Source organism: Oncorhynchus mykiss, chromosome 19, assembly GCF_013265735.2.
Source record: "Oncorhynchus mykiss isolate Arlee chromosome 19, USDA_OmykA_1.1, whole genome shotgun sequence".
Taxonomy (NCBI): domain Eukaryota; kingdom Metazoa; phylum Chordata; class Actinopteri; order Salmoniformes; family Salmonidae; genus Oncorhynchus; species Oncorhynchus mykiss.
The window spans coordinates 13,499,377-13,525,013 of NC_048583.1; the positions used below are offsets into that span (position 1 = coordinate 13,499,377).

The 25,637-nt window shown below is 44.6% G+C and overlaps 1 protein-coding gene across 1 annotated transcript in view; it reads right to left on the minus strand.

Annotated features, from left to right (window-relative positions):
- The window catches only part of LOC110497392 (glycine receptor subunit alpha-3), a 106,224-nt gene that overhangs the window by 46,078 nt on the left and 34,509 nt on the right, over window positions 1–25,637 (minus strand). The window contains exons 2-3 of the mRNA XM_036954319.1: window positions 10,623–10,753; window positions 8,186–8,253 (exon numbers count right to left, since the gene is read on the minus strand). Of these exons, the coding sequence (XP_036810214.1) occupies window positions 8,186–8,253; window positions 10,623–10,753 (199 nt within the window). The remainder of the gene's footprint in view (window positions 1–8,185; window positions 8,254–10,622; window positions 10,754–25,637) is intronic.

The following is a 25,637-nucleotide window of genomic DNA, read 5'->3' on the forward strand; positions in this document are numbered from 1 at the left end:
TCTATATGGGCACCTTGAGGTCCTATGGTAAACATACTGTAGTCTATATGGGCCCCTTGAGGTCCTATGGTACACATACTGTAGTCTATATGGGCCCCTTGAGGTCCTATGGTACACATACTGTAGTCTATATGGGCACCTTGAGGTCCTATGGTAAACATACTGTAGTCTATATGGGCCCTTTGAGGTCCTATGGTAAACATACTGTAGTCTATATGGGCACCTTGAGGTCCTATGGTAAACATACTGTAGTCTATATGGGCACCTTGAGGTCCTATGATAAACATACTGTAGTCTATATGGGCCCCTTGAGGTCCTGTTGTCTGACATGACACTGACACAGTCTCCACTTTTGTTTAAAATGTTCTTCCAGAAATCTACCACGTGACTCTAGTCTACCACGTGACTCTTGTCTACCACGTGACACTAGTCTACCACGTGACTCTTGTCTACCACGTGACACTAGTCTACCACGTGACTCTAGTCTACCACGTGACACTAGTCTACCACGTGACTCTAGTCTACCACGTGACTCTAGTCTACCACGTGACACTAGTCTACCACGTGACTCTAGTCTACCACGTGACTCTAGTCTACCACGTGACACTAGTCTACCACGTGACTCTAGTCTACCACGTGAAACTAGTCTACCACGTAACTCTAGTCTACCACGTGACTCTAGTCTATCACGTGACACTAGTCTACCACGTGACTCTAGTCTACCACGTGACTCTAGTCTACCACGTGACACTAGTCTACCACGTGACTCTAGTCTACCACGTGAAACTAGTCTACCACGTAACTCTAGTCTACCACGTGACTCTAGTCTATCACGTGACACTAGTCTACCACGTGACTCTAGTCTACCACGTGACTCTAGTCTACCACGTGACTCTATTCTACCACGTAACTCTAGTCTACCACGTGACTCTAGTCTACCACATGACACTAGTCTACCACGTGACTCTAGTCTACCACGTGACTCTATTCTACCACGTGACACTAGTCTACCACGTGACTCTAGTCTACCACGTGACTCTAGTCTATCACGTGACTCTAGTCTATCACGTGACTCTAGTCTACCACGTGACTCTAGTCTACCACGTGACACTAGTCTACCATGTGACTCTAGTCTACCACGTGACTCTATTCTACCACGTGACTCAAGTCTACCACGTGACTCTAGTCTACCACGTGACTCTAGTCTATCACGTGACTCTGTGACTCTAGTCTACCACGTGACTCTAGTCTACCACGTGACTCTAGTCTGCCACGTGACTCTAGTCTACCTTGTGACTCTGTGACTCTAGTCTACCACGTGACTCTAGTCTACCATGTGACTCTAGTCTACCACGTGACTCTAGTCTACCACGTGACTCTAGTCTGCCACGTGACTCTAGTCTACCTTGTGACTCTGTGACTCTAGTCTACCACGTGACTCTAGTCTACCATGTGACTCTAGTCTACCACGTGACTCTAGTCTACCACGTGACTCTAGTCTGCCACGTGACTCTAGTCTACCACGTGACTCTAGTCTACCACGTGACTCTAGTCTGCCACGTGACTCTGTGACTATAGTCTACTATGTGAATTTAGTCTACCACATGACTCTGACTCTAGTCTACTACGTGAATTTAGTCTACCACGTGACTCTAGTCTACCACGTGACTCTGTGACTCTAGTCTACCACGTGACTCTGTGACTCTAGTCTACCACGTGAATTTAGTCTACCACGCGACTCTAGTCTACCATATGACTCTGTGACTCTAGTCTACCACGTGACTCTGTGACTCTCGTCTACCACGTGACTCTAGTTTACCATGTGACCATGTCACTCTAGTCTTCCACGTGACTCTAGTCTACCACGTGACTCTAGTCTACCACGTGACTCTAGTTTACCATGTGACCATGTCACTCTAGTCTACCACGTGACTCTGTGAATCTAGTCTACCACGTGACTCTAGTTTACCATGTGACCATGACTCTAGTATACCACGTGACTCTAGTCTACCACGTGACTCTGTGACTCTAGTCTACCACGTGACTCTGTGACTCTAGTCTACCACGTGACTCTGTGACTCTAGTCTACCACGTGACTCTGTGAATCTAGTCTACCACGTGACTCTGTGAATCTAGTCTACCACGTGACTCTATGACTCTAGTCTACCACGTGACTCTAGTTTATCATGTGACCATGACTCTAGTATACCACGTGACTCTAGTCTACCACGTGACTCTGTGACTCTAGTCTACCACGTGACTGTGACTCTAGTCTACCATGTGACTCTGTGACTCTAGTCTACCACGTGACTCTGTGACTCTAGTCTACCACGTGACTCTGTGACTCTAGTCTACCACGTGACTCTGTGAATCTAGTCTACCACGGGACTCCATGAATCTAGTATACCATGTGACTCTAGTTTACCATGTGACCGTGACTCTAGTATACCACGTGACTCTAGTCTACCACGTGACTCTGTGACTCTAGTCTACCACGTGACTGTGACTCTAGTCTACCACGTGACTGTGACTCTAGTCTACCACGTGACTCTGTGACTCTAGTCTACCACGTGACTCTGTGACTCTAGTCTACCACGTGACTCTGTGAATCTAGTCTACCACGGGACTCCATGACTCTAGTATACCATGTGACTCTAGTTTACCATGTGACCATGTCACTCTAGTCCACCAGGTGACTCTGTGAATCTAGTCTACCACGTGACTCTATGACTCTAGTCTACCACGTGACTCTAGTTTACCATGTGACCATGACTCTAGTATACCAGGTGACCATGTACCATACCACTGTCGCCGCTTTAATAAACAAGGGCAAAACTAGAAGGAAAAAACAGTCAAGTCAAGAATGTTGCTCACATAATCCACAGCCCTAAATGTTACTCACAGGACAGGCGGACCTCAGAGGACACACACACTTAGATCTCAACATGGTACCCAATACACCCTCAACCACAACTCCCTACATACCACTGCTATCGTTCTGAGCGCCTTCCCATGTATGTGTCCCAGTGAGGACCACGGCTCATGGCTGTGGTCACAGCAGCACATACGGGTTTAGTGGAGCACGGGTAATCTGTGGTATAAGCAGGAACGAACCACCGGACACAGTGGAACCACCAGACACAGTGGAACTCTCTCCTGGGAAGCCTCCTATGTCACTGCATCACTGACCTTGATGACTGACTGGAAGGCACAGCACTCACAGATTGAACTGCTGACCTGAACTAACAACACTTAACTTAAGGAAAGAAGTCAAAGAGCAAATCAATTCTAACTAGGGCCAAGAGTTTTTCCAGGTCAGGTCACACAGTCAGGGAAAACGTGTGCCCTATCATAACAAACAAGCCAACCATACTTTCATGGTTGTAAGCTAGGGCACATGTTGCTAGAAATGGTCGATTCCAGAACTCAATTGATGATGCAAACCTCAACTTATGTAGCATGATTTCATATATACTGAGTGTACAAAACATTAGGAATGGCTTCCTATAATTGAGTTTCACTCCCTTTTCCCCTCAGAACAGCCTCAATACATCGGGGCATTGACTCTACAAGGTATTGAAAGCGTTCCACAGGGATGCTGGCCCATGTTGACTCCAATGCTTCCCACAGTTGTCAAGTTGGCTGAATGTCTTTTGGGTGGTGGCCCATTCCTCATACACATGTAAACTGTTGAGCGTGAAAAACCCAGCAGCGTTGCAGTTCTCGACACACTCAAACCGGTGCGCCTAGCACCTACTACCATACCACGTTCAAAGGCACTTAAATCTTTTGTCTTGCCCATTCACCCTCTGAATGGCACAGATACACAATCCATGCCTCAAGGCAAAATAAAATCCTTCTTTAACCTGTCTCCTCCCCTTCATCTTCGCTGATTGGTGGATTTAACAAGTGACATCAATGGTGTAGGTGTTCTTGATGTTTGTACACTCATTGAGTGTTGTGTCCACGTGGTTGCTGCATGGTGAATGTTCTTAATAACCTCTAAAAGGTTGGAGGGGGCTCTACTTTGTCCTTGACCACTATAGTCCATAGAAATACAATGAGTAACACATTCAGAAACGTCAAAACAGAAAGTTAAAAAATACATAATAAGGAATAAGGTTTTGGAGTGTCTGTCCTACAGTATATCTAGAAGATAAGACAGCTCAGGAAATATTGATGTTTTTTGGGGAGAGTCTGGGGAGAGGCTCAGTGAGGCAGAGTAAACGTAGATTTTATTCCATAATTGACCAACAGAAATGCTTACAAATAACAAAGGCCATCTTAAACTGAGCCTTTTAGCCCCAACATGTCTGCTGCTGTCTCCAGTCCTATCCCCCCCCCCCAAATGGGAGCAGCAGCAGCAGCCTAATCAACTGTTGGGGCTGACTGTCCAGCCAATCACACACTTGATTGACTCATTACCCTCAGCTGGGCTCCATTAGCCTCCCAACAGGAAAGGCGCCGGAACAGCGCGGCAAGAGGGCTTGTCTCCTCCAGTGACACATGGACACATATTTAACCCCTTTTTTGTTGTTGTCACAAAACAGACTTCCATTTTCAATTGGAATTTCAATTTTTCAAAACCGGTACCAGCTTACTTGCAGACGAGTCCCAAATATCATCTTTCCATAGAGCGATCATATTGGTTTGTAGCCCAAACGGTTTGGATGCTGCAGATGTTTTCGTGAGAAGACCGAGATTCGAGATGCCTCATGGTCTGACAAACACTGCTGTCACTCAGATGCGGAAGGCCGACATAAGAGGATGCGGAGGATTGAGACGCAGTCCACGCTAAAAACGGATTTCTCTAGCTTGAACTGACGGCTTTTGATGGGGATTTATTTTTTAAATGATGTTACCTAGATTAATGCAGTGGTCCAACATGAACACAGCCACCATCTTTAATGGGGTCACTATAGCTTGGTACTATAGGATTGACCACTGAGGTTTATTCTCAGATCTGATCTGTCAAACCAACCCTCGTTGGTTGAGATGAGAGGGGAGAGGATGGACACACACACACACGCACACGAACACACACGCCATTGTAAACAAGAAGTGGCAGTGTGTAGCCTCCCCCTTTGTACTCTATGACACAATGTTTCCATCCATCACTGACAGCAGTTCAATCCCCATGTCAAAGCAGCACTGTGCTATCAGAAGTCATGTCACAGTCAAAAAGGCATGTCGTCTGGTCTGCTGCTTGCTGCGAAGGAATCAGAGCCACACAGGGTCAGAGTCCTTTTCAAATGTAATCTAATCAAATCAGACCCAGAAAGGAATACATCAAATCTTTGTATGTCTCCCTTGTAAGTCTCTAACAGAATTCTCCAATCCACTCTCTCCCTGTAGCTCAAACAGACTTAACCCACCCACTCTCGGTCTGTCTCTGAATGAAACCTTTTCCCTGTGCTGGGCCATGAGCAACACCTTGCGGGTCAGGCCTTAGTGCTCTTCAGTAATGTGCCTCTGTATATTTCTCTCCCCCTCACCCCCCACCCCCCCTGGAAAATGTTACATCATCTCCCTGTGTGTGTGGAGGAGGACAGATGGTGATGGTGGGAGTAGGGCTGCTGCTGCCCCTGAGCTTCTCTAAACCAGCGGTGACATACGGAGGAGAATGATCCTCCTCTCCTGTCTTTTGCTCTCTCTATTTTTTTCCCCCTTTCTCTCCAGCATGGACCCTCTGTCCTTCAGTGCACATCCCCTCTTCCCCTCTCCAGCCACACTGGACGGTGAAATCCCTCCATTTTCTCACTCTTTCCATCTCTTGCAGTTCCACGCCATCCCTCTTCAAATATACTGGAGGCCTCCACATCGTCCTCTTTCACCCCCAGACTTATCACATCACTCCATCAATCCCAAATGATGCCTAATGCTAAGAAATGGAAGGATTTGTGTTCACTTCTGTTTTCTCACTTATCTTCAGTTGACTTCATCATCATTTGGCACCTTTGTACATCCCACGAAGGGGTACTCATACAAACCCCACATTATAAAAACGAAATCCCTCATATGCATGTCACTTTTCATTACAGAACAAAACAGAGTCAAAGCCAGTGAGCCAATTCTAATCCTTTATGGGTCGTAGTAAAAACATTTCCATCGACATCGACTCATAAGAAACTACCCAAAGTCCAATAACCACTTCAAGCCAATATGTCTTTTAAATCATCTTCACGTCCAGCTTCACTGACCACATTCCATTTGGGTGTATTGATTATTTAATCTAGAGGGAAAGATAGAGAGAGATCTCTACATCTACAACCACCACTGGGTCTGTGGTTCCTAAGGTAGTTCTGTAATTACTGAATGATTTGTGAGGTGCCTGCTGGTTGGGTATCTATAGAGCAGGAAGCCTCGCAGTGGTATGTGTGTGTCCTGCTTGTCTCATCACTGGTAATGACTTGAAAGCCTGTGTGCCAGCTCCCTAAGCCAATGACTTATTCAGACCGGGACGGGGAGGCAGGCGACAGGGCTGTGTGTGTGTGTGTGTGTGTGTGTGTGTGTGTGTGTGTGTGTGTGTGTGTGTGCGTGTGTGTGTGTGTGTGTGTGTGTGTGTGTGTGTGTGTGTGTGGGTGAGAGTGAGTGAGTGACAAGTGGACGCGTCACTGCAAAGTTAACACTGGCGGACTGACGCAGATGTCCCCTCTTCACATCCGCTGTGTGTGGTGTGTGTGTTTGCGCGCATGCGTGTGATGTGTAGGTGAGAGTGTGTGCATGCGTGCCTATGCCATTGTGTCCGTGCCTTTCAGTAGTCATTCAAAGCCTTGCTCCAGGGGATCCATTGTCTAGTCCTTTAACTCCATTCCCCATCCAAACCCATCAACTTCATCTCTGATCCAGGTCACAGACACAGGTTAAAATAACACCTTCCTCTTTAAGGAACAACCTTTCCATCAGGCACGATCATGATCTCATTCAAATAGTAAACACCCTCTTATAAAATTATATCTTATTCAGGGGGATGTTTATTGTTTCAGTAAAGTACCCTCACTAATAGCTTAATGGTGCTTGTTTAATTCATCCCTTCAGTGGGAGAGGAAGGGAAATGGATTCTTACGTAAGAGATTCTCCCCAGAAGAGAGTGGAGAAGAGAAGCTGAGAGATGCTTGGCCCGGGAAACACGCTGAGTTATGATGTATCCTCGTCCACATTATCGGTGTGTGTGCATGTGCCCGGATGCGTGTGAGTGTGTGTGTGTGTGTGTGTGTGTGTGTGTGTGTGTTTGTTTGTGTGTGACACAAAGTGAGAGGTGTGTGTACTCCGTCCTGTAGCCTGCTCACTGACACTACCCTGGGAGACACATGAAGGCCCTAATCCTGGGCCTGGGTTGGTAACACGCTGCCGTGCTAAACACACACTACCCCATGTTACACACACACAGTACCCCATGTTACACACACACTACCCCATGTTACACACACACACACACTACCCCATGTTACACACACACACACACTACCCCATGTTACACACACACTACCCCATGTTACACACACACACTACCCCATGTTACAAACGCACAGTACCCCATGTTACACACACACACTACTCCATGTTACACACACACACTACCCCATGTTACATACACACACTACCCCATGTTACATACACACACTACCCCATGTTACATAGACACACTACGCCATGTTATATACTACCCCATGTTACACACACACACTACCCCATGTTGCACACACACACTACCCCATGTTACATACACACACTACCCCATGTTACACACACACACTACCCCATGTTGCACACACACACTACCCCATGTTACATACTACCCCATGTTACACACACACACTACCCCATGTTACATACACATACTACCCCATGTTACATACACACACTACCCCATGTTACACACACACACACTACCCCATGTTACACACACACACACTACCCCATGTTACACACACACACAGTACCCCATGTTACACACACACACTACCCCATGTTACACACACACACACTACCCCATGTTACACACACACACTACCCCATGTTACACACACACACAGTACCCCATGTTACACACCCTGTCACGCTGTTTGTCATTGTTTGGCAATGCTACCCTTTGGATTTCCTTGACTTTCAAATATATGTGTTTGACATTGACTGGAATGGAGGCAGTAAATGTATTCATATGAATATATGAATATATACGTACCATTGTAGTCTCAGCTATGGAGCCAAAGCTGTTGATGAATATGTTGCATGATACGTTCACAGGAGGACCTAGACAGAGGAAAAAAGCATTAGGAAATATGATATAACTTCAAAGTAGTTTAAGACAGGTAGGCATAGAAACACATATACAGGGATTATTCAATGTATTTGAGAAACATGGCTCTTCACTTAAACCCCTCCATGAATATTTTAAACTGTGGTTCCATCAATCCATGCCACGATGGCCTTATACATGATGTAATAGAATAGATCCTGCACAGCCTTGTAGCCCTGGAGGCATTCATATATCTTAATCTACTTCCCATTCTTGATAAATGATCTGTTTTTTTCCCCTCAAAACAAAATACATGCCAACCTACAGATGTGGGATCTTAATTTGATCAGCTGTTGCAGGAAAACTTTCCCACAATGCAGGAAATGTGAAACTTGTAGTTCTTCAAATGTGTTTCGCCCCTGTCAAGAAGTTTCCTTCCGTTTGAAAGTTTGTTTCTTAAGTCCTTTATTGTTGTAATTCATTCTTTACAGTCAGGCCCCCCCCCCCCCCCCCCCCCCCATCATATTTTAAATAACTTTCTCCTGTGTCACTTTACTCGGACTAAGAAAGTCATCAGTCAAAAAGAGGGTGTCTTGTAGGTGCATGTCCGACATCAATTTGTGCGCAATTACAATGATAACTCAATATTACATTTCAGGAAATGTTATATAACAAACTATGGTGTAACGGAATGTTTTGCCTTGTGTTGTAGGTTTTGACACTCTTATGTAGGTGGCCTAACCAGACATAAAATGCAGTATGTGTCATGACAGTGTTATGACAAGTTGTGTCGGCTGTTATGACATATTATGATATGGTTATGACCATGTGACAACATGTTATGACGCTGGGTGTCAAGTAAAGTGTTGCCAAAATGTCAGACTTGATTTTCCCTTAAGAAAAATGTCTAAACCCCTTCAAAAGTGTCCATGAATTACAATCCACACAATAATTCACATTTCCTGTTGCTGCAGGATTATTTCTCTGCTGTAGCAAACTGGCTCAGATTAAGATCCTACATCTGTTATCATTGACATCTGACAACATAATGTGCTTTTATGACATTAGCAGTCATTTTCATTTCATAATTGCAAAGTTTTCAATTCCAAGATGATTGGCATGTCTTAAGGACAAATTCTCAAGTCCTTTAACTGTTGCATGACTGTACGTGACCAGCATAGAAACTGTAACCATGCTTTCTACACTACAATAGAAACAGCAATACACTTGGAGCAGCATGTACAGTGATGTCAGTAAGTGGTTAGTGCATGTCAAATCATACATGACAGGTATGTTTTTTCCTAGGAGTCTAGCTGTCAGGCAGAGCCAGGCGATCCGTATTCCCGTGGCTTTCTGCGTTCTGTGACTCTGTCATCGACAATGATGACAAAGGGAGAGATAAGGGAGAGTGTGGGTTTTTCACTTTGCTGTGTGTGTGTGTGTGTGTGTGTGTGTGTGTGTGTGTGTGTGTGTGTGTGTGTGTGTGTGTGTTTCTCTCTACCGGTCCAACTGAACGCTCCACTGACCACTCCATCCCATTTCCCCTTCCTGCTCAAATGTGTGGATGGATGTGGCCACATGTGACAAGCACAGCTGATAGATCACATACCCTGTGGATGGTCCTATTTTCAGCTGAATCCCACTTTGATTGGCTAACCCTTCTGCAAACCCTTCTCTAGACCATGGCCTTATTACAAAATCCAAACATGAACAATTTCTTTACTCATTGTATTGAACATGGCCTACATGATGTCAATCAGGACAGCTCAGAACAGAGTGTGATGGCAAGCTTTCGTGGACGGCCTTCTACTCCTACTTCTTTTTGGGTAGTCACGGCAACTCCAATCTGACTCGTATCCCTGTGTTTGCCAATATAAAAAGTGACAAACAGAAACCGAACGTGTCTTTTACTTCCAGACAGACCATTCTGCTAACTCCCATTCCAATGCCAGGCCTCTGCCATGAGGGACAGGGCCAGGGCTGGAGGCAGTCGGTCCCTGGGCCTGGCCAGCAGTATGGTAAACACTAGAACCGATGGGACCTCTTGGCTAAACGGGAGAGTAAACACTGTCTGTTCTGACTACATTTTAGTAACTGTTCACTGCGGCCTCAGTCAGCAGCTAACGGCCACCTGACGTTGTGATGTTGGATGTTACTTGTAAGACGGTACATAACGAAAGGATTTTGGGGGTGATATGGGAACTTTATTCTGGAAAGTACTGTGGATATTCATGAAAATACGTCCCTTCAGTCGATGAACCGAGGATGAACTGACTTGCTCATTGGGTAAAGAGGAAAGTTACATTTAATGTTTGGCCTGAATTGAACCTGTAACTGCCAGTCCTACCTTTGGCCAGAAACAAACTGTAGGCCCATACTGTACCTTTAAAGTTGGGTCTAATTCTGGCATCGTAGCCAGAGGTTCTCCCCATGAGTTTGTCCAAGAAGTCGGAGGGTGACGGAGGATGCACTGCTCTCCCCCGAGGACTCTCTGGCTCTTTAGACGCCACCAGACTAAAAGGAGAGCGAGAGAGAGAGAGAGAGAGAGAGAGAGAGAGAGAGAGAGAGAGAGAGAGAGAGAGAATACAGACTTCAGTGAAATGTGCAGCAGAGGTAACCCAGGCCATTAATGTACACACTAACACTAATGTCCTCTGACATCATAATGCATATTCAGGACTTCTCTTTTGTGGCCAAAGTAGCTGAGGCCGAATAAATGTATTTAGATTCACAGAGAGAGAAGGAGAGGGGTAGAGAGATGGAGGGAGGGAGAGAGAGAGAGAGAGAGAGAGCGAGAGAGATGGAGAGAGAGAGAGACAGCAGAAAGAAAGAACGAGATAGTGAGGGACAGATGGAGAGAGAGAGAAAGACAGAGTGGCTGACCAGACAGATATAGAAACCATCTAATATTGAATGTGTGTGTTAATTATAGTTCCTCTCGCAGGACTTTCACTGTATCAATACAAATAAAAGTCTCCATATGTTGGGGTATGATTATAGCAAACCTCAATCCGTTCATTTAGACACAACAGCTGAATATAAGCAGGGGTCTTTTGTGGCACCAATAACGCTCCATGCTAAATATTTGAACATAAATATTAATAGCTGTCGATATGAATTTCCTAAAGGCAAAAAACGAAAAGGTTAAAATTACATTTGATACGGCATCCTAGACACCCCATCCACTAAAAGTCCTTATTCATTGTCCAGAGAGAAGCTCAGGGAGGACACGCTTATTTACCATGCATTGGATTGGGACCCGTTGTCTAATGTTGTTCCCTCTATTACTAAACCCCAATCCCTGAGAGAATGCCTGGGTAACTCATCAGATATGCTCAAGTACGTTGTGCTATAGCCCAGAGCAAACGGCATACACAACCCTCATCTAGTCTTTTTAGACAAAGTTTTTGGCATGGGGATTTGAAAACATACTAAATAAAAAAAAAAAATACAAGATAGCTTTGCAACAACAACAAAAAACTGTTGACAGCGAGAGGACAATCGGCAAAACGTAAACAGTGATTAAACTCCAAGATTCTCTTCCTCCCACATCACAATGCCGGCACAAAGATCCTCCATCAAGTATTTATTCACAGCTGTCAACCCACGTTGGCAGGAAAAGTCAAATCCTGCTGGAGGGAGAGAGCAAGGGAGTGCGAGACTGCGATTCATTTTGGTATAGCCCCGATAGCCCAGCGACTAATTAAAACATCAAAGCCTGGGATCTTCTCGCTCCTTCTCTCTCCGAAGGAAAAGAACAGGTAGTAGAAGAATATAAAGTCTTCTCGTAAGTGAGCTGGGCCCATGTAGGAATGATTCAATAATGTGAGCCGCAATACAGAGAGCCTCCGTTTCTTATTTCATCCCCTATTTTAACGTGTTGGTTCGGTAGCTACCAGCGGTACCAGTGCATGTATCCTGCTGTGACTCCAACCCCTTTGCTTTAAGCAGACACAGCCTCTCGCTCCCCCAGTGGATTACATGTTAGACGGTGCTACCGGTGCTCTCTTTAAGCCCTTACACCTAGGACAAGGCAAGCAGTTTTTTTCCCCTGGAGAGTGGTAGAAATCAGTTGTGCTTTAAACCTGGTTCTTGGGAGACCCCCAGGACGTACAGGTTTAGTTAGTTCCTGCCTTGCACTAAAGGCTGTGTCTACACAGGCAACCTGATTCAGATCTTTTTTTGTCCCACTAATTGGTCTTTTGACCAATCTAATCAGCTCTGACAAAGATCTGACGTGATTGGTCAAAATTTGTTGAAAAAGATCAGAATTGGGCTGCCTGTGTAAACAGACCTTCTCATCTGATACAAATACAGACAACGAAGGTTACAGTGATCCGTTTGATAATATCAAACATTCATTTTCTAATTGCATGACCACATAACATAGCTTCCTTACTACTAAGTAGGGTGTAAGTGGTGTGAAATCGTACACTGTCTGACTTCACAGGGACATCTAGACTGACTCATTACAGTGTTAGAATCCAGCACTAGGCATAATGCCATGCTGTCTGCATGCCGTGGACAAAACAAAAACAAGCCGGTTGAAAATGAAAACAATAATTACCAAAGGGGATTTAGGTCAAGAAGAACAACATTTTCCCCCGGCTGAATATACAATATGAAAAGGGGAAACATTTGGAACATTTGGAACAAACAAAACGTTGCCAGCCTTAATGAACTCAAAAGAACCACACATACGGAACAGTACGGCAAAGGAACGTGATTGGTCAATTTCACAAGCCCTCAATTCTGAAATATAATTTGTGCTCAGTTACCAGGTTATAGTGTACATGGGCACTTATATGCCATTAAACAAATATAAGAAATTTCAGCACTAAGTAGGGATAGACATTTACAGCTCTAATAATAAGCCACTGAAAACATTCCCAAAATGCTATTGTTTTCATATTCCACATCCAATACTGATATGAATTAAATCAAAGTTTATCAAATCAAACTTTGTTTGTCACCTGCGCCGAATACAACATCACCTTACCGTGAAATGCTTACTTACAAGCCCTTAACCAACAGTGAGGTTCAAGAAAGAGTTGAGAAAATATTTACCAAATAAACTAAAGTAAAAAATAATAAAAGTAACACAATAAAAAAACAATAACGAGGCTATGTATAGGGGGTACCAGTACCGAGTCAATGTGCGGGGATACAGGTTAGTTGAGGTAATTTGTACATGTAGGTAGGGGTGAAGTGACCATGCATAGACAATAAACAGCGAGCAGCAGCAGTGTAAAAAACAAAGGGGAGGGGGGGTCAATGTAAATAATCCGGTGGCCATTTGATTAGTTGTTCAACAGTCTTATGGCTTGGTGTTAGAAGCTGCTAAGGAGCCTTTTGGTCCTAGACTTGGCGCTCCGGTAACCGTTTGCCGTGCGGTAGCAGAGAAAATAGTCTATGACTTGGGTGACTGGAGTCTTTAACCATTTTTGGGGATTTCCTCTGAAACCGCCTGGTATAGAGGTCCTGGATGTCAGGAAGCTTGGCCCCAGTGATGTGCTGGGCCGTACGCACTACCCTCTGTAGCGCCTTACACTCAGATGCCAAGCAGTTACTATACCAGGCGGTGATGCAACCGGTCAGGACGCTCTCGATGGTGCAGCTGTATAACTTTTTGAAGATCTGGGGACCCATGCCAAATCTTTTCAGTCTCCAGAGGGAGAGAAGGTGTTGTCGTGCCCTCTTCACGACTGTCTTGGTGTGTTTGGACCATAATAGTTAATTGGTGATGTGGACACCAAGGAACTTGAAACTCTCAACCCGCTCCACTACAGCCCCAATGATGTTAATGGGGGCCTGTTCAGCCCGCCTTTTCCTATTGCCATGTAGTCCACAATCAGCTCCTTTGTCGTGCTCACATTGATGAAGAGGTTGTTATCCTGGCACCACACTGACAGGTCTCTGACCTCCTGTCTCATCGTTGTCGGTGATCAGGCCTACCACTGTTGTGTTGTTAGCAAACTTAATGATGGTGTTGGAGTCATGTTTGGCCACGCAGTCATTGGTGAACAGGGGGTACAGAAGGGGACTAAGCACACACCCCTGAGGGGCTCCAGTGTTGAGGATCAGCATAGCAGACGTGTTGTTGCCTACCCTTACCACCTGGGGACGGCACATCAGGAAGTCCCGGATCCAGTTGCAGAGGGAGGTGTTTAGTCCCAGGGTCCTTAGCTTAGTGATAAGCTTTGTGGGCACTATGGTGTTGAACGCTGAGCTGTAGTCAAAGAACAGTATTCTCACATCGGTGTTCCTTCTGTCCAGGTGAGAAAGGGCAGTGTGGAGTGCGATTGAGATTGCATCATCTGTGGATCTGTTGGGGTGGTATGTGAATTGGAGTGGGTCTAGGGTATCCGGGAGGATCCTGTTGATGTGAGCCATGACCAGCCTTTTAAAGCACTTCATAGCTACCGATGTGAGTGCTATCATTTAGGCAGGTTACCTTTGCTTTCTTGGGCACAGACACAATGGTGGTCTGCTTGATACAGACTCAGTCAGGGAGAGGTTGAAAATGTCAGTAAAGACACTTGCCAGTTGGTCTGCACTTGCTTTAAGTACAAATCCTGGTAATCCGTCTGGCCCTGTTTCAAGGTCTTGTTGGCCCTGTTTAAAGGAATGTTGACCTGTTTAAAGGTCTTGCTCATATTGGCTACGAGAGAGTTATCACACAGTAGTCCAGAACAGCTGGTGCTCTCATGCATTCTTCAGTGTTGCTTGCCTCGAAGCGAGCATAAAAAGGCATTTAGCTCGTCTGGTAGGCTTGCGTCACTGGGCAGCTCACGGCTGGGTTTCTCTTTGTAGTCCATAATAGTTTTCAAGCCCTGCCACATCCGACGAGAGTCAGAACCGGTGTAGTAGGATTCAATCTTAATCCTGTATTGACGCTTTGCTCATATAGCCTGGCTCCTTGTTTCTAATTATCAAGAGACCAGAAACAGACGGGCACCCAGGCTAGATTACATACTGTTTATCAAGGAAACTGTTAAATGGATAGCTCAGGCAAAATCTATATTTGGGTGGAATAACCCTTACCTTAAGATGTGTCTACAGCCCTAAAATGATAGAATCCACAATAATCCATTGTTTATATCTGCCACAGCAGATAGCATAATTAGCATTGTGGACATCTGCCACAGCCAGGAGCTAGCATAATTAGCATTGTGAAAATTCATGAATGTTAACAGCGGCACCGATGTTAGCAAAGCTGCATTTCAAGCTGAAACTTCAAAAAAAAAACACTTTAAACTAAGTTTGGTAGTTGGTGGAATTTGCAGGGATTTTTATCGTTCAGACTGCTGAAATAATCGCTGGAATTTTGTCACTCAAAACTGGAACGATTTCCTTATGTTTGTCTCACAGCCGCATCTCTTTCTGTTTGCTGTAACATGGACATTAAAGTTGTATTATACTGTCATCAAAAAGAAAGGAGAACCAAGGCATCTTCATATAATTAATTAAAATGCCTTTATTTGTAGGTAGGTCCTCATGGGATTCCCCTCAGTTTGGTAGAGAAAATGTCTCATAATATAGAACAGTCACAAACAAAGTTTGTTTCTATTGAACATGCCATACAAATAAAGGCATTTTAATGAATTATATGAAGAGTGCCTTGGTCCTCCTTTCTTTTTGATTACCAATTTACCCCTTTTACCAAAGAGCACCTTCTATCTACCAAAATGTACTATTGTGTACCTTAGTTGCGATTCCCTTCCTCCTCTTTCCACTTGTATTATACTGTATTGTATTCCATTGGGCACTCAGATGCGGATTGATTACCAGCTGTGAATAAACTCACCCATGGCTTGATGGAGCATTGGAATATTCCGGAATTATCGTGATGAAGAAAACATGAACAGGTCCTTCGCCAGTGGCAGACGTCAACAATGGATTATTGTGGATTGTCTCACTATGGGCCTTCAGACACATCTTAAGGTAAAGGGTAATTGCCCCCAAATATAGATGTTGCCTGAATTATCCCTTTAACCTCCAGCTATGAGATTCCCCTATGTTTGATCCCAATCCAATATCTTTATTCCAGCCCCATCTCAAACCAGCCCCACAACGAGCCATTGTAAGTCCAACTTGTCAAAACTTGACTTGACGTGCTGGAGTTAGTGGCTGCAGGGAGAAAGCTGAACGACTTTGAAAGACTCTTGAAGGAGGACAGCGACATGATATCTGCCAGAACCTATCCTTATACACAGAAAGACTTAACAATAGTACACACAAACAATTGTCCTGGAGGGTACAGACTAACATCAATTAAATTGAACATGTAAACATTGACGTCACTGCCTACTGTACAACCCCACTTCAACACTACATGGTGAATCTCCTCCTGGTTTGACAGATAAGATCCCTGCTCTCTGAATAACCCACTACAGCACTATTGTATAGCCTGTCACAGCACTACTACATGGTGAATCGCCTCCTGGTTTGACAGATAAGATCTCTGCTCTCTGAATAACCTAGTGATAGGAGACTGTCTTTACGCTGAATACAGGAGAAATTCCTAAATACTTTCACATTACTCAGCACCAGTGTTACCTATGAGGATATGGGGAATTTGCATATTTATCCCTTGTGGCAGAAGATACTGAGGGAAAATGTATACTGAGTAATGCTGAGAGAGCTACAATATATCTGATATGGGATTTGGGCTGGACGCGTCTGACCCCCCTGATGATGGCGAGACTACTGACAAGGCCTCCTGAGGCAGCAAGTAACCTCCTTGACTGGGGTCTCACTCGTGGAGCTCCATGACAGTGACAGACAGGGTATTTTGAGGAGCTCTGTGTCAGGGACCCGGGGTCCCTCACGGGGCTCCATGACAGGCTCAAGCCTCTCCTCAGGGTCCCATAGTGCCCTCGTCTCACCCAAAGAAAAGCTCTGCTGTGATTCATAATCCTCCAGGGAGATCGTTGTCAGGCCAGCGTCCCTCTATCCTTCCATCCATCCTTCCATCTCTCCACAGTGTAGTCATAGAGATAGGAGGGACAGTCGTCATGGCAACCCCGTCCTGGCCGCTGGAGCGTCCAGCTGCACCTGCTGTGGTCGACGGAGCGGAGTGGTAGGTCGCCGGTGTGAACCAAACCAGCCGGTTGAAGAGAGCGAGTAAGAGAACTGTTTAAAATACAGCAATCCTCATGGGATTCCCCTCAGTTTGGTAGAGAAAATGTCTCGTAATATAGAACAGTTACAGATTGGATTAAGAACAGACCCAGTTTGGTTATTGAACAGTCACAGATTGGATATAGAACAGTAGCAGAATGGACTTAAATGAACCCTTCTGGCTCAAAGGCGCTCCATAATTGGAAATAATATTCAGCTCAAAGTCCTTGTTTGTCTGAAGCTTGCAGTCTACTATACATCAACGGAAGCATAGTAAACAACCCAACAAACAACACAGGCCAATATTCTCATGGACACACATTTTGGTCTCTCTCTCTTTCTCCCCCGGGGTGTCAAGGTTACATCCAGATGCTATGGCTCCCTAACGGGGATAAAATAGTGTGTCACACTGACAGAGAGAGAGGGAGGGAAATAGAGGAGGTACAGGATGGGAGATTGAGAATGCTTCCCTGCCTTTCCTCCCCTCTTCCCACCATCTTTCACTTCCTTCCTCCCTCCCTCTCGCTCTGTCTCTCTCTCTCTCTCTCTCTCTCTCTCTCTCTCTCTCTCTCTCTCTCTCTCTCTCTCTCCCTCCATCCCTACTTCCACATCCCTCTTTCCTTCCCTGCCCCCCTCCCTCCCTCCTTCCTCCCTCCCTCTCCTCTTTCTCTCCCTTTTCATTTCTTCATTCTCCCACCTTCCAGTTCCTCCCTCCATCCCTCTCTCCTCCCCAGCGGCTTGGAGGCATGGCAGAGAGGCTGGCTGATGGGGATGTGAGTCAGACGAGCTGAAGCGTTCAGGAGTGGGGAGATGGGGGAGGGAGGGGGAGGGACGTGGAGGAATGGTAGAGCGGACAGCTAAGTGAGATTAACCGATAGCAACAGCGTGCAGCCCAGCTATGAGAGAGAGAGGGAGAGGATGGGAGAGGGAAGAGATGGAGGAGGATGAGGGTTTAACTGACAGATATTTATACACCCTGCATCCCCACAGTGACCAACAGGCCAGACAGATGTGCACTTACAATATTGAATAATGTAGCATCTTGCACCACAAACTCTTGCACGTACAAACAAACAAAACAAACACACACACACACACACACCTTGTAAATCTACAAAAAGGCTGATGTCTACCGCTTGAAATACAAATGCCACATTTGATGTGTAATTGCTGTTCAATTATTCATCATACCTCTCCCCTCCAGCTTTGCCACATCGTCGGTAAACAAATGACATTGATTGCTTGTTGTTCTGAAGGGTGTAAACAGTGGTGGAACGTCTGACAAACGTTGTTGATCATTTTGACACAATTCATGTGTGTGTACTGTATGTGGTTTGTGTGTGCGCACGCGTGTGCACACGAGTGTGTGTGTGTGTGTATATGTGTGTGTACCGGTGGCGCCTCTTGTTGTTCGAGACATCAAAGCATCCCCTCTAAAACATGAAAACCACAGGCCGTTGTATTCATTTCAGTTGTATCTACCCAGACAATACACCCATTGTCTGTTGTTTCTATCGTTCAAAACGCAAACGCACAGCATACAATTCTCACAGTTTATGATTATACACGGCTCATGTGTTCCGTCTCGTTCATTTGAGGCCTGTAGAGAGTAAGCAGCGCTTCAACTTCATGTGACCCTATGGACAAAACTACATTCTAGGAAAACAGAAGTACTTCTCAGCAGGATGTGCCGATGTCATACTTGAGAACAATGAACCATCAAACCACGAAAAACAAAAGCCTAGAACACTATAGCACTATCTGTTCTGTAACAGTGAAATGTCCCCTTAACCCAGTGGCATGACAATAGGCTAGAGAGCCGGGAACCCTTCCAGGCCTTAGTCTCATTGTGTTGTCATTGCCAAGGGAAGTAGCCTACGACCACCGACGCCCACAGTCAATCGCTCTGTACAAACTCATATCTGTCTCCCCCGTGGAGCGTATTGCTAGCAGACCATCCGTGTTTCATTCTCCGCCTTGTTCATTGGGACCTGTATGTGTGAGTACGAGATGGCAATATTGTATAGCCTGTCATAGTATATATACCCTGGTGTGTGCCTCCTTTCACCCTCTCGGACAGCCTCCCCAGGGGACTACAGGGGGCACTATAGCTGGTTCCACATCACCCATAGGCTGACATGATGTCGTGTTCCATTAAAAGGGGATGAGAACAAGCTATAGCTCACATGCTGAAAACAGGCTGTAACCATATAATGAATTATATGGGCTGTGCTTTACCATTAGAGACTTTAGGACTAACATGTCACTGGCATTCGTGGAACTACAGCTTCAAAGATGCTCTATGGTTCCGTTGGGATCTGTGAGAGGGAAACGGGTTTGAAGGTGTAAATGCCGACACAGGGTGACAGTTGGTAACAGAGTGTGTGTGTATGGGTGTGTGTCTTTCAAGCACAACTGTGATGCATAAATTCCCACCTGTGAGAGGGGGGTGTTACAGAGTCACAGTTCTCTCTGACCGAGAGAGAGCGAGAGAGAGAGAGAGAGAGAGAGAGAGAGAGAGAATGAACCAGTCTGTTTGTACACTTCCGCGGCGTCTGCACAAACCGATACACATCCGTCCTGTCTGTCTGTGTCGTGACTCGTGAGGCTTCACAAACGCCAGCAGCATCTTTGCAATCGGTGACAGTTGCTTAGTAACCAAACCCTGTCCCCGTCACCTGTAGAGGGATACCACGGTAACCACCATCCATCCGCTGATGTTCGCCCCGCCTTCTGGATGAAACGATAGGGATGTTTGTAATGAATCGGCTCCAAAAACATGATACGTCATCAATTAAACAACAGCGGAGAAACGACTGGAGGACAGCGGAGACGAGGAAGTGTTTTTAGATCCTGAGCCACCAATGTTTCTTATTTTAGTCTGTAAATGTTCACGACATGAACAAATGATTGCTGTAGGAAATAATACATAGATGTAATATCTAGAACAACGTACTGTATATCGCCCAATCCAACACATGAAGCGTGGAGCATGAAGGACAAAGACACAGCTAGATGGGAAGTCAAGCTATTGAAAGTGAGGCAGAAAATAAAGATAAAATAAAATAAAGTAAAAAATAAATAGGTAAAATAACATTGTCAAAGCCGTGCTCTGGCTCTCTCCCTCTGTATTTTGACTCATTCTTAAAAACAAAAAATCTTAGCCCAACGAGAAAGACGATGCAGCCAGAATGCATACGATGTGGCATTTCTTTGTAACCTTCTCTTTTCTTTTCCCCCCCTTTATGTTCCCATGCCCCTGCTCTCAACTGGACTGGCATTCCCATGCCTTTATATGCGTGGCGAGAATGTCACTCCGTCACTCCCGAAACATGCTGTCAGTGTTAGCACCGCTATACTTACTGTACCCATAACGGAGATGGTGATGGTGATGATGATGGGTTATGCGTTGGGGGAAAAAAACAACATGAATAATTCACAAGTACATCTTGGCCTATAAGCCATATGTTTCTTTAACGACGTGTCTTAAGTGCCATAAAACCGATTGCAATCACGGAACCCTGCACATACTTACCATATACTTTATACAGTATAATCAATCCATCCATATGTGTTTTGCAGTCACTTTATGGAAGTGTGGTATTGTCTGCTTGACTGAAAAGGTCGGTGTCACCACCAGGGTCCCTACTCTGAGCGCTAGGGCATGGCGATATATATATATATATATATATATATATATATATATATATACTTTTTATGAGCGTTTACGTCCACTTGTTCTCATGTCTTTGGCTCCTTCTGTGCTGCGTGCACCTTCCCATTTACACCAGAGATCTGTATATAATGACGAGATGCTCATGTCTCTGCCCTAACAGTGGGAGTCGTCGTCCCAAAGGCACTTGATTTGAACATCTGAACAAAGTGGGCCGGCCTAGCACGCTGTTCAAACCGTTGGAGACGGACAGAAGGGTGTCTTCATTACAATTCAACTCCTCTGCCTTGTTAGCAAGGTGTAATAGTTGTAGAAGGCTTATATTTAGCCTAGGTATAATTTCACAAGCCATGAATTCATTAGCTTTTTGCTGACTGTTTTAATTGCAATGTATTTGACCTTTTTGTTGTACAACAACGTTTATTTAGAGAATTGAACAAATTGAGATATACATTGTGAATCGTCCACAAGTTTTAACAAATGTAGATATGATTTTTAGGCCATATAGCCCAGCCTTAGCACGAGCACACACACAGCGTTTCGTCTCTCTGCACGGCGCTAGTTAAAAATGTGGGCCGTGTCAGAAATGTCTTGCAGAGAACAGCTGAAATGACATTCCATCACCAAGGCACTATAACACCAGAATGTCAGATGGGTCGAACAACATTTTGGGGAAAAACTGAAAGAATAAGGCTTCAGGATGGGGTCTCTCTGTCCCAACGGAGACGTTTTCCCATAATGACACCTCTCTGCCGAAACACCATGTAACTGTGTGACCGCCTGGTGACCCATAATGGGAAGCCAGGAGCACTCCACTTTGTCAGTGTCCCATTTCACCAGCTTCACTCCTACACACACACACACACACACACACACAGAGAGAGAGAGAGAGGGAGAGAGAGAGAGAGCGAGAGAGAGAGCGAGAGATAGCGAGAGAGAGAGAGAGAACCCTCTCTTTATATTACAGGTCACTTGGTTGCGGTCAAGCACATGTCCAGTCAGTTCTCATGAGCCAAGTCATTAAAAGTGGTCACTGGGCATGCATAGGGGAGAAAGGAGGGATGAAGGGAGGGAGATAGGGAGGGTAGAAAAACAATCCCCTTGAATCAGGAGCAAGGCGTTCACCAGGCAGGTCGGTTAGACAAGACAGGTACCATATGCAAGTGTACTGTAGGTGGAAGACATAACAATAACAAGCACTATCATTCTCCAAGCTTCTCTGTGCAGGATGCGACAATGCAGGAAGTAACAGCGGCGACATGAAGACCAGAGCAGTTTTTATGACATCAAATTCACATTATGGACAACCTTATTCATATGTATGTTTGTTAAAGCATCAGTTTTAAATGTAGATACAGTTTGAGGAAACTATGCCCAGAGGAAATGTGCTCCATTCATTTCCATCTTACACGCAGATTCTCATACAGTATTACACTGTACACTTTAGTGCTAAGCTTAGTAATGTAGATAGACCTCGAGCAGTAGCAGCAGTCTTGACTATATAATGTAGATAGACCTGGAGCAGTAGCAACAGTCTTGACTACATCATGAAGATAGACCTGGAGCAGTAGCAACAGTCAAGACTACATAATGTAGATAGACCTGGAGCAGTAGCAGCAGTCTTGACTACATAATGTAGATAGACATGGAGCAGTAGCAACCGTCTTGACTACATAATGTAGATAGACCTGGAGCAGTAGCAGCAGTCTTGACTACATAATGTAGATAGACATGGAGCAGTAGCAACAGTCTTGACTACATAATGTAGATAGACCTGGAGCAGTAGCAGCAGTCAAGACTACATAATGTAGATAGACCTGGAGCAGTAGCAACAGTCAAGACTACATAATGTAGATAGACCTGGAGCAGTAGCAGCAGTCAAGACTACATAATGAAGATAGACCTGGAGCAGTAGCAACAGTCTTGACTACATCATGAAGATAGACCTGGAGCAGTAGCAACAGTCAAGACTACATAATGTAGATAGACATGGAGCAGTAGCAGTAGCAGCAGTCTTGACTACATAATGTAGATAGACCTGGAGCAGTAGCAACCGTCTTGACTACATAATGTAGATAGAGCAGCAGTAGCAACAGTCTTGACTACATAATGCAGATAGAGCAGCAGTAGCAACAGTCTTGACTACATAATGTAGATAGAGCAGCAGTAGCAGTAGCAACAGTCTTGACTACATAATGTAGATAGAGCAGCAGTAGCAACAGTCTTGACTACATAATGCAGATAGAGCAGCAGTAGCAACAGTCTTGACTACATAATGTAGATAGAGCAGCAGTAGCAGTAGCAACAGTCTTGACTACATAATGTAGATAGAGCAGCAGTAGCAACAGTCTTGACTACATAATGCAGATAGAGCAGCAGTAGCAACAGTCTTGACTACATAATGTAGATAGAGCAGCAGTAGCAGTAGCAGCAGCCTTGACTACATAATGTAGATAGAGCAGCAGTAGCAGTAGCAACAGTCTTGACTACATGATGTAGATAGAGCAGCAGTAGCAGTAGCAACAGTCTTGACTACATAATGTAGATAGAGCAGCAGTAGCAACAGTCTTGACTACATAATGTAGATAGAGGAGCAGTAGCAACAGTCTTGCCTACATAATGTAGATAGAGCAGCAGCAGTAGCAGCAGTCTTGACTACATAATGTAGATAGACATGGAGCAGTAGCAACAGTCTTGACTACACAATGTAGATAGACCTGGAGCAGTAGCAACAGTCTTGACTACATAATGTAGATAGACCTGGAGCAGTAGCAACAGTCTTGACTACACAATGTAGATAGACCTGGAGCAGTAGCAACAGTCTTGACTACATAATGTAGATAGACCTGGAGCAGTAGCAACAGTCTTGACTACATAATGTAGATAGACATGGAGCAGTAGCAGCAGTCTTGACTACATAATGTAGATAGACCTGGAGCAGTAGCAGCAGCCTTGACTACATAATGTAGATAGACCTGGAGCAGTAGCAGCAGTCTTGACTACATAATGTAGATAGACCTGGAGCAGTAGCAACAGTCAAGACTACATAATGTAGATAGACCTGGAGCAGTAGCAACAGCCTTGACTACATAATGTAGATAGACCTGGAGCAGTAGCAGCAGCCTTGACTACATAATGTAGATAGACCTGGAGCAGTAGCAGCAGCCTTGACTACATAATGTAGATAGACCTGAAGCAGTAGCAACCGTCTTGACTACATAATGTAGATAGAGCAGCAGTAGCAACAGTCTTGCCTACATAATGTAGATAGAGCAGCAGTAGCAGTAGCAACAGTCTTGACTACATAATGTAGATAGAGCAGCAGTAGCAACAGTCTTGACTACATAATGTAGATAGAGCAGCAGTAGCAACAGTCTTGACTACATAATGTAGATAGAGCAGCAGTAGCAGTAGCAACAGTCTTGACTACATAATGTAGATAGAGCAGCAGTAGCAACAGTCTTGACTACATAATGTAGATAGAGCAGCAGTAGCAACAGTCTTGACTACATAATGTAGATAGACCTGGAGCAGCAGCAGCATAGCAGCAGTCTTGGCTCCAGTATAGTGAACAGATAAATAAAGACAGAGCCAAGCTGGGAGATTAAAACACAAAGAATTCGACATCCAGCCATGGGTGTGTGTACAGTGTGTGTACAGTGTGTGTACAGTGTGTGCCCTCGGGTCCCTGGAGTAATTAGAGCAGATGCAAAAGTCCAACTGAATATCCAACAGCGCAACCTGCCTCCTTTGCAATTAACATGAACAATAGCTCCCTTTTTGTTGCTATGTTTTCATGGATCTACTGTTCATATTATTGCCTGTAATTTCCTTTAATACAATGGGGGAGATGTGGGAAAAACAGACGTCGCATCACACATGTGTAACTTGATTTGTTGTCTTTGCTAGCACCGTGGACACCCAGTAGTATCATGCAAAACGCATAAACACGTAAACACACGTAAACACACATAGTATTCTGATCCCTTGACTTTTTCCCCATTTTGTTACGTTACAGCTTTATTTTAAAATGGAATAAATAGTTTTTTTCCCCTCATCAATCTATGCACAATACCCCATAATGACAAAGAAAAAAATGGTTTTTATAATGTATTAAAAATAAAAAACTGAAACATCACATTTACATAAGTATTGAGACCCTTATACTCAGTACTTTGTTGAAGCACCTTAGGCAGCGATTACAGCCTCGAGTCTTCTTGGCTATGACGTTACAAGCGTGGCACACCTGTATTTGGGGAGATTCTCCCATTATTCTCTGCAGATCCGATCAAGCTCTGTCAGGCTGGTTGGGGAGCTTCACTCCACAGCTATTTTCAGGTCTCTCCAGAGATGTTAGATCGGGTTCTCCCATCTCCACATGCAAAGCTGTCATCAAGGCAAAGGGTGGCTACTTTGAAGAATCTAAAATATATTTGGATTTGTTTAAAATGTTTTTTTGTTACGACAAGATTCCATTTGTTTTCTATTTCATAGTTTTGTTGTCTTCACTATTATTGTACAATGTAGAAAATAGTAAAAAATAAAGAAAAACCCTTTAATTAGTAGCCGTGTCCAAACTTTTGACAGGTACTATATATACCC